Here is a 10506-nt window from a genome sequence, read left to right as displayed (position 1 = left end):
GTTACATGGCGCGACCATTTTTACTAAGATCGACTTGCGTAGTGGCTACCACCAAATCAGAATGAGGCCCGGAGACGAGTGGAAAATGACATTTAAAACACGGGATGGTCTCTACGAATGGATGGTCATGCATTTTGGTCTGTCAAATGCACCAAGTACGTTTATGAGGCTTATGAACCATATCTTTAAACCCCTCATTGGGTGTTGTGTGGTTGTCTATTTTGACGATATCCTGGTATATAGTCAAAATGTACAGCAACATCTGGACCACCTCAAACAAGTATTCAGTATTTTGAGGGAACAAAAATTATATGCCAATGAAGAGAAGTGTTGTTTCTTGGCGCATGAAGTCTTATTCCTGGGATATCTCATCTCAGGAGAGGGTATAAGGATGGATGACTCGAAAATAGCTGCTGTTGTGTCTTGGCCCATACCCGCCACGGTCCATGAAGTCAGGAGCTTCCTTGGGTTGGCATCATTCTATCGTCGGTTTATCCGTAATTTCAGCACTATTGCAGCCCCCATAACTGAGTGCCTAAAAGGAAAAATCTTCCAGTGGACTCCCGCTGCCACAATCGCCTTTCAGGAGCTGAAGCAAAGTATCACCAGCGCTCCCGTTCTAGCTTTACCCGACTTCCAGAAAACGTTCCAAGTCGAGTGTAATGCTTCTATGTTTGGGATTGGGGGCGTATTGAGTCAAGAAGGGCGGCCTATAGCATTCTTTAGTGAGAAACTGTGTGATGCAAAAGTGAAATACAGTACCTATGATAAAGAATTTTATGCTATTATTAGAAGCTTAGAGTTTTGGAGACACTACCTTTTGCATACATAATTCATCCTGTTCTCTGATCATCAAGCATTACGTTTTATTCAGGGACAACATAAGCTTAATCCACGCCATGCTAAGTGGGTCAAATTACTCCAAGACTTCTCTTTTGTCATTAAACACAAATCAAGGGTCACCAATACTGTGGCTGATGCTCTTAGCAAACGACGAGGGTTGCTCACCTCACTTAAAGTTCATGTTGATGCATTTGAGTGTTTCTCAACTCTTTATGCTGATGACCCAGACTTTGCAAGCATCTGGGAAAGTTGTCGGACTGGTCCGATTCATGGATACTCGTTGCATGATGGCTTCTTGTTTAGGGGCATTCGACTATGTGTGCCTTAGTGTTCGTTACTGGATGCTATTGTTTTGGAAGGCCATCAAGGAGCTATGGCGGGACATTTTGGTAGGGACAAAATGCTATAATGGATCAAGGAAAGGTTTTATTGGCCCAAGATGGGGACCTCAGTCACAAGGATAGTCGATCGCTGCCGGGTGTGTCATGTTGCGAAGACACATCGTTCCAATGCTGGCTTGTATACACCGTTACCAGTGTCGGATGGCCCGTGGGAAGATGTTAGTATCGACTTTGTGGTAGGTCTTCCCCGCACTTAGAGGCAGAAGGATTCAGTTATGGTAGTCGTGGATCGATTTTCAAAGATGAGTCACTTTGTGCCTTGTGCAAAAACTTATGATGCTAGTCAAATTGCGCGATTGTATTTTGCAGAAATAGTGCGACTTCATGGCGTACCAAAAACGCTGACTTCCGATCGAGATGTGAAATATGTGGGTCATTTCTGGAGGACATTGTGGAAACGCTTGGGTTCTCGGCTTAATTTCAGTAGTGCCCACCATCCCCAAAGTGATGGGCAGACGGAAGTCACGAACCGAAGTTTGGGAAATCTCTTACGGAGTCTCGTGGGGTCTAACCCAAAACAGTGGGATTTGGTTCTTCCGCAGGCAGAATTTGCTTATAACCGATCTACCCATAGGTCTACCGGTATGAGTCCATTTCTTGTTGTCTATGGCCGGAACCCCTTTACCCCACTGGACTTGGCGCCATCTCCAGCTACTGAATATTTTAGTGCTAAGGGAGCTGATCGAGCAGCCCAAATCAAAGAGATCCATAAACAGGTGAAGGAGCAAATCACAAACAATAATATCGTGTACCAGAGGCGGGCAAATTTAAAAAGAAAGCAGGTGGTTTTCCAAGAAGGAGATTTGGTCTGGGTGCATCTCAGTATAGAGCGCTTCCCGGGTGGTCGTGGGGGAAAATTAAAACCTCGAGCTGATGGTCTATTCCGGGTTTTAAAGAGGATCAATGAAAATGCTTATAAAATTGATCTTCCAGGGCACTATAATGTTTCGGCCACTTTCAACGTGTCTGATTTGTCCCCCGTTTTTACCAGAGGTCGATGATCCGTTGGACTCGAGGACGAGTCCTTTCGAAGAGGGGGAGGATGATGCAGGTGAGTCTGGATATTTGAATGGTGGTGGGTCAAATCAGGATCCGGATAATAATGGCTGAAAGGGGCCTTAGCCTAATCCAAGCTGGAATCTCTCAAAGTTTATCTTTTTTTTTTTTTAGTTTATCTCTTTGTTCAAGTTAATCCCTATTAGTTAGTGTTTGTTGTTTGTTCAGTTCCTTTTTCTGAGGAATCGGATCTAGTATTAATAATGGAGAATCGCTGCACTTGTAGGGGGTTTTTTTTTTGGGTTTTAGAATATTATGAAATAACGAGATTCCAGTTCCAGTTCCATTTTCTTTATTCTTTTTTATGTGCCTGATTGATAAGCAGAATTGCATCAGAAAGGATATGAGGATTGTTAGGGTAGGGTTGTATAAGTAGACCTGTATAGTCTTCTGTATGATTTGTTGTTTGTTATATGATTCATGCATATGGTTGTATGAGGAGTTGATGATGGAACGGAGAAAGGATGTGGGCCTATAGACCCGTGTTGACAATGGAATGACGAGATGTCGTGAGTCCAGTGAGCCATTGTTTGTATGCTGTCGAAATGAATGACCCAACTTGACCGCACACAGATTGCTATTGTTTTACGAATGATGCTTCCGCTGATTTTATGATACTACTTTGTAGCTATGTTTTACAATGATTGAACAAAAGAGGTCTTTACATTACTTTTGGAAACCCATTTTGATATTATATTCTATTCGAAAATGAAAAATTATGTTGAAAATGTTATAAAAGAAAACCTTCAAGCACACATGAATAAACTTTAAAGGCTTATGTTTGATTATGTGTACGAACTACGAAATATGTATTAGACATTTTTAGGATTAAACTTATTATATTTGTAGTTAAAATTGTAAAACTACAATTCTTGTTTATTATATTTTTCTGCATTTTTGGCAGAAAAAAATGGATTTCTTTTGACTTTTTTTTTTTTTTTTCAGTTTTTATTTATCTATTAAATTGACATTTTACTAACAGACTACTGATGTTTACGTCACTAAATTAAGCAATAATTCGGTTTGGCAATCCGTCACGAACAAGTTCCGTTCATAATCCGTCGCAAATCAGAAAAATCAATCAAAAAATCATTATTGGAAAAATCAGACTGTCGGAATTCCTTTGGCAATTACCGACGGAAAATGGCTCTCTTTGACAAGTTTTCAGAATAGACACATTAGAATGGAAAACAAAAGTAATAAAACAAATACGAAAGGAAAAACCCAGTTTTGACCTCGTTGGAAAACGAATATGGTGTAACTGTGGAATTAAGTGTATCATGTTTTGATTAGTATTGTGGCTTGTAGCATTCAGGAGCCATCTTTCCACCAAATCGTTTGTAATCTGTGCAGTAGTTATAGATCATGTAATTATCTTGAACCCACTTCATCTTCCCCAACTGATCCCAATTCAATTGCTTGTAAACACGTGATGTCCACCAGTTAAATGGAGTAGGAACTGCACACTTGATAATGCTCAGAGGTCCCTCCCATTTACAAGCTCTTGCATTGAATTTCTTCAAACCAGCCATGAAAGGTGCACAACTCCAGTCAATTTTCACTAGTCCACCTCTCGTTGCCCAGTTATCAGCATTCCACAAACTCGAATACACCTGCATCCCTTGTTGGTTTGGGAACCCAATTCCTTCACTTTTGTAGTTTCTGAAAACCCTAATCGGTATACTATCAACAAACCACCTGCATTCATTTCCATAATCTAACCTTTTAGTAACTGTTAATCTTTAAACTAAACATTTAATGTTCTTTGAGTAGAAAATGTGTTAAACTTACACAACAGCGGTTGGGTTCCAGTGAATGGTGTAATTGTGGTAATCAGCAGTTGGGTCGAACCATAATTTAAACTGTTGTTCTCTATTGCCTTTTCCTTGGGTAAAGATGTTTGTGTGCATGGTGTAAGGTTGTCCTGATGAGTTTCCTAAGAACTCAAAATCGATCTCATCATGATAGTTTCCAGTAGAGGAAAGCTGAAATGATTTCACATAAAAGTGTTAGCTATCCGTTTTCAGCTTGAGAAGGATTCACATGAGACCATTATGTCTATAGCTAATGTGGGACTCTAACACGTATATTGAACTCCTGAGATGATACACTCCAGATTTTTACCATGTTAGATAGGTGGACTTGAAAATTTTGTAGTCGAAAGAGCCCTTAATTAAGGAGAGAGGAAACTCCATCGTATATATATACATAGAAGAGACTGTGTGTAGGAGATGTATTGCACTTACATAATATGCAGTGACAGTTCCTGCAGAGTTCCCTGGAACCAACTTAATTAGCATTTCAATGCTTCCAAAAAGGAATGAGTTGTATGATTGAATACCAGATCCTGTAGATCATTACTCATTGTTAACATGATGCTGCATCAAAGTTATAATCCATGTTTGACTTTTGAAAGTTAAATAAAAGTTAGAATCTATACCTGCACTTTTATCAAGAAGCAGATTAAGATTATCACCATTGCCATAAATGTATGAATGCTTGGCACCCCAGTTGAAGTACACATCCCTGTAAAAGTTTCCATGGACAACACATGATTGGAAGGCGATTACTGAGATAAATGCAACTGCAACCAAACCATGGAAGCTTCTCATCTTAAGAGATTCAGAAAGTATTCTTCTTAATTTGCTTTTTTTTTTTTTTTTTTTTTTATGAGTAGTTTGCACTGAGGATGCTCTTTTCATTGTTTTCCACATCTTATATATAGCCTTTGTTTAGCATTTTCTTGCCATGTTGACTCTTGCCCCATTATTTGTTTTTACAAGACATTTCAAATTTCTTGACCTTGTCATGTATTTGACATTCATTAGAGGCATTAATAACTAATTTTTTCTCTCATCTTTGAAAATGAAATTTATATTATCTTAAATGACGAATTGTTTTGGAAACAATTTTCCTACATATAATAAGTCCCGTTTCGGTGCATCTAATGGGCGTAACACTGGCATGCAGTAAAAAACAAAATTGAAACAAAAAAAATGTAACAAAAAAATGAGCCATTCAGACTGTTAGTTTTGAAAAAAAAAACGAAATTTTAGAGTTGGGTTCGGTTTTATTTTAAACCGAAAATAAAAAGTGAACCGAATCATATTCATAACATATAAGGTTCTTATGTGATTAAATATCTAAGGCCGTGTCAATTTTCAGCAACATTTTGATCATTTATGTTGTAGATTAAATAAATATATTTTTGCTATTATACTTGATGCGATGCTGCATTTTAGAGAGTGTGATTGCTACCAACAAAAAAAAAAAAAAAAAAAAAAAACACTTGTGGGGAGGGGGTTCTGGTTTCAGGGGAAATCAACGTGCATAGGACTAAAGATATGAACTTTATAATTACACAGCTGTTAGGGGGAAAAGGTTTCTAGTATTCCTTGGTGGATAGCTAGACGTGCTACCCTCAAGAGTCAAGACACCTACCAATATAATTGGTTGTTATAGGAGGTTGTTTTTCTTCAAATTCTAATATACTTGTAGGTTAAAAACATGTGATATATATATATATATATATATATATATATATATATATATATATATATATATATATATATATATATATATATATACACATTAGTAGGATACCCGCGCGATGCCAGATAGTTACTTTCGGTGGATAGTTTTCATGCGACGATTAGTTTCTTTTTCATTTCAGATAGTTCATTTCAGCCTTTTGTCGGATATTTTTGTGCCATGTGGTTCATTTATTGCTTTGATTTTTATTTCACATTGCGGCCGCTAATAATTATTGTTTTTGTGATTAGTTTGTTTCGGGAATATGTTTTTTTTTTTTTGCTGCAATTAGGTAAGAAATTTCAAGTAATTTAAATAAAAAATTTACAATAAAGTCCCAATATATTGATATAGTGTTTGAAAAATTCTCAAATTTAATTTTATTTATACAAAAGCACAAAACACCAGTTAACTGTCCGGTTAACCTTTTTTTTTACTATTAAACTATTTTTACCTGGTTATCTTAGAAAAGTAAAGGGTAGTCGGGTCGGGTTGGCTGAGTTGAAATCTAAAAGACAATAATGTTGTGCCATTTTAGAAAATAACTTAAGTATGGGGGCGTAAAGTATAAAGTGTAAAAAAAAATCAGTTTGTTGAGTTTGTTTATCATGCATGGGAGGTACATTAGCAATACAAGCAAGATGGGAGTTTTTGAAAAAGGAGACGTATACAAATTGTTTGTAATTGTATTATGATTCTAATTATGTGAGCTTGAACGCGAGTTAAAGTTACGTGAATAATTGATACGCTTAAAATGATTGTATTGTACATGTCGAAAGGCTTGTTATCCAATGGTTTTAAAACGGTTGCACATTATCAATTGTAAAGCATTATAAATCATAAACGGGTGCTTCTGGTTAAGCGAAACCCAAATGAAAGCTAGGAATTAAACCCAATACCTTACCTTAATTATGTTTAGGGTTCGATTTTATCCCATTAAACCCAATCATAATTGTCTTATTCAAGTTAATCAAGTTAACGATCAGGTTCATCGGACTTTTAAATAATATTTACTAATTGATAGCACTTCTATAGAAATATGTGAATTAAATTTAGTTTTAATTATTTTAAATTTAGAAAACATGTGGTGGAAAATTGGACGAACTTTTAAATAATATTTACTAATTGATAGCACTTCTATAGTAAAAATGTAAATTAATTTTATTTTAAATTTAGAGAACATGTGATGGAAATTTTAAGTGCATATGAGATACATTCACATGGAAATACAAAATTAATATTTAATACTAAAATAACCAATATAAATAAGAATACAAGTTACCAATTATCCCCAATATATAGATCATATCAGTAGTTTCATGTAGGCATTTCTCAAATAGTTGCCGTGTATCAACCACAAACATATACACATTAAACATTGTATATTATATACTAGTTGTGAGACCCGTATATTATACGAATTGATTAAAACAAAATGTTAAATAAAAACGATTAAATGAGAAGTTTATTTGAATTTGAAATTTGAAATAAATAAAAATTATGAGAAAAAAAAACATGCAAAAAATAAATAAATTAAAATTATTGTTTAGTTATCAGACTTGTATACTAAACAGGTTAATTATAACAAAATGTTAAACACAAAGGTTTAAACTGTAAATTTATTTAAAATTAAAATTGAAATTTAAAATTTAAAATTAATATCATTATGATAGGTTTAATTTATGGAAACTAATTAATAATATATTAGAAATGGAAAATGAAATAAATGACAAGTGGAAAATAAATATATCTCTAAATTATGACAAAATGACATGTGATAAATTGAATGAGAGGAGGACATGTGGCAAAATCATTCTTATTTATTAGGATAGATATCATATCAAAAAAACAACCTGTGATAATGAAATTACTTTAAGAAAATCACAAATCCATAGAAAAATAACTCAAAGTTTACCTTACTTAGAAGCCTAAGAAAATAAAAAATCCATAGAAAAACAAATCAATGTTTACCGCAGTTGTAAGTCTAAGAAAATCATGCATACTTTGAAGTTCATATTGTGTAAGATTATCAAAATACATGGTTGTTTATTCTTGCAGCTAAAAGGTGATCAAGCTAAAAGGTGAAGGGTGCCTTTCTCTATTAAAAAAGTTTATAGATTTATCATGCTTCGATCAATTTTTCCACAAGATTGTGAAACCCAACCAACAAAAGACAATGGATTAGATTGTGTAAATCAGCTAATCAACTTTCTCTAGGCTTAACTGCCAAACACGTCAACACCTTCAAAAAGAGTAATTTCTATCTATGACGATTGTCATTTGTCAATGCCTTCTTGAAACAAACAAACAAATGAACGAAAAAACACATAGAGGACACCCATAAATGGAACCATAAGCATGAGTAACATACAAACCAACATTCAGTTCCATAAAATATGATTAAAAGGACGAGCCTTTTATTACGATTCAAACACTAAAAACACAGAGCAAACATTCTAATGATTATATCTATTTAATAGATCGTCTGAAATAAGAAAAACAAAAACTTAGCCATCAAAAGCCAAAACAGATTTCAACCATATAACTTGAGTATATGTGCAACATGCTCACTCGCTTTGCTTGACCCGAAGCAAAATAGATTGGATTCCAAGTATCTTTATACAATGCTATGGTTTATTTGACTGAAATTCAAATAAACCACCCCATACCTTTAAAGAAATTAATGTTAGATATGAAAGGAAATATAAAGATGACAGTTTGTGGATACCAAGAAAGTGGGTTTGTCTATTGTCCATCGTTGATTATATTGTTTGTTGTTAGGGAAATTTCATCCATTGGATTAAAAAAATTTAATTCACTTGCAATTCATGTGAATGTGCGATTGAATTGTGATATGATGAAATCAAATCAGGAGCTATATTATTGAATATGTGAAGCTAGACCATTGGATGAGAAAATGGATGTATAGATTGTAATATATGGCTATCCAAGTGATGTTCAGTGAATCGTTTTATCAAACACATATGTTGTAGTACTTTGTGTGTCGTATTTGGTAAAACATTGGCCATTTCTACCATGTGTTTTATAAGTTGTCTTTTAAGACAAATTTTTAAGAGATTTTATATTTTGTTCTACACCAAGATTTATCATTTGTATTTAAGACATTGAGATGTATATACGAGACCATCATATTTTATAAGACATGAAACACAATCCTAACCATTAGAGATAAAAAAATATTTTTAAAATACAAAATAAATGAAATTTTTTGATTTAAAAAAAAATATATATTATTTTCGTCATTTACATTATCTAAAAAAAATAAAAATAAATAAATAAATAAACTACTGTTTTTTTTCAAAATATACATGAAATATTTTAATAAAATATTATATTGTAAATATTCAAATTTTTAGAAAGTTAGAATATTCTAGTAGAATATTAAATTATAAATATGAAAAAAATTCTAAGAGAATATTAGAATATTATAACAAATCTAACAATTGTAATATAATATTAGAAAATATATAACATATCTACCAATTTTAGTAGAATATTAGAATATTCTAACATTTTAAAATTTCGATTTAATTATTTAGAGTGTAATATTCTATTAGAGTATTTAAAATATATTTAAAAAAACTGTATTTTTTTTTAATTTTTTAAAAAAATTTTCTTTTAGATAAATTAAATAACGAAAATAATATTAAAAAAAAATACTTTTGGATTTTTCCTTTTATTTTTGCATTTTGCAACTTCTTTTTTTTATTTTATTTATTTTTATCTCTAAGATGAATGATTAGGATCGCCTCCCGATGTCTTATTAAATTAACATGGTCTCAAATGAATCTCCATATATATATATATATATATATATATATATATATATATATATATATATATATATATATATATATATATATAGAGAGAGAGAGAGAGAGAGAGAGAGCTAGGTTCAAATGTTTGTAGCAACTATTGTGTTCCTAAATGCACCAATGAGAATTCAAGAAATAAAAAACAATTAAATAAATCATTTAAGGGTATTTTAGACCTTTTGTACTTTTTAATTAAAGAATCATTTAATTGAAATCTTACAATTAAGGAAATACAATCAATATTTTTGACCTAGTCTCTCTTGCATCTTGTCTTATATCATCGAGTCTTCACTTTCCCCGAACTCAAATCGGCCACTAATGGCTTCAGCCGATCAGCAAAGATCGGCGTGTCTACATCAGCACCATTAAATCAGATCAAGACTCGTCAACAGGTAGAAATACTGAAACCCAAATAGAGATTGTTAAATCCTCGTAAGCAGCCACAAACGCTTCCTGCCAGAATCGAGGTAATCTGATCCTACGGCTACTGGTATATACATCCCTATTATGCTTCACCACTTTCTCTCGCTCCTCCATTTCCTATTCAAAACCAGAAATTAGATCAATGAATCCAAAGAAACACTGAAACATTCAAAGAGAGGGAAAAGGACGAACAAGGACGTCGAAATCGTCAAAGATAGGAGGGCCATTAGCGATGTCATCGGATAATCAGTTTAGTATTTCTACCTCAACGATCCAGTTTCTTGTGATAAAATTGATTCGATAAGTATCGACATCTATGATCGACAAAATCAAATTGATTTTATCAAGTCGTCCAGACTTTATCTCGATTTTTATTTAAGATCGAGATTGTGTTCATCATCTTGTTAAATTTGATT

The 10506-nt window shown here is 33.4% G+C and overlaps 1 protein-coding gene across 1 annotated transcript; it reads right to left on the bottom strand.

Annotated features, from left to right (window-relative positions):
* Window positions 1–3410: 3410 nt before the first annotated feature.
* Window positions 3411–4950, bottom strand: LOC111905305 (probable xyloglucan endotransglucosylase/hydrolase protein 26). Its single transcript, XM_023900999.3, has 4 exons — window positions 4741–4950; window positions 4547–4647; window positions 4092–4285; window positions 3411–3998 (listed from the first exon to the last, which is right to left on the bottom strand). Exons 1-4 carry the CDS (start codon window positions 4910–4912, stop codon window positions 3590–3592), a joined length of 876 nt encoding a protein of 291 aa, XP_023756767.1. The 5' UTR covers window positions 4913–4950; the 3' UTR covers window positions 3411–3589.
* Between the last annotated feature and the right edge of the window lie 5556 nt (window positions 4951–10506).

The sequence above is a fragment of the Lactuca sativa genome, chromosome 8 (genome assembly GCF_002870075.4).
Source record: "Lactuca sativa cultivar Salinas chromosome 8, Lsat_Salinas_v11, whole genome shotgun sequence".
Taxonomy (NCBI): Eukaryota; Viridiplantae; Streptophyta; class Magnoliopsida; order Asterales; family Asteraceae; genus Lactuca; species Lactuca sativa.
This window is presented reverse-complemented; position numbering and strand designations above follow the sequence as displayed.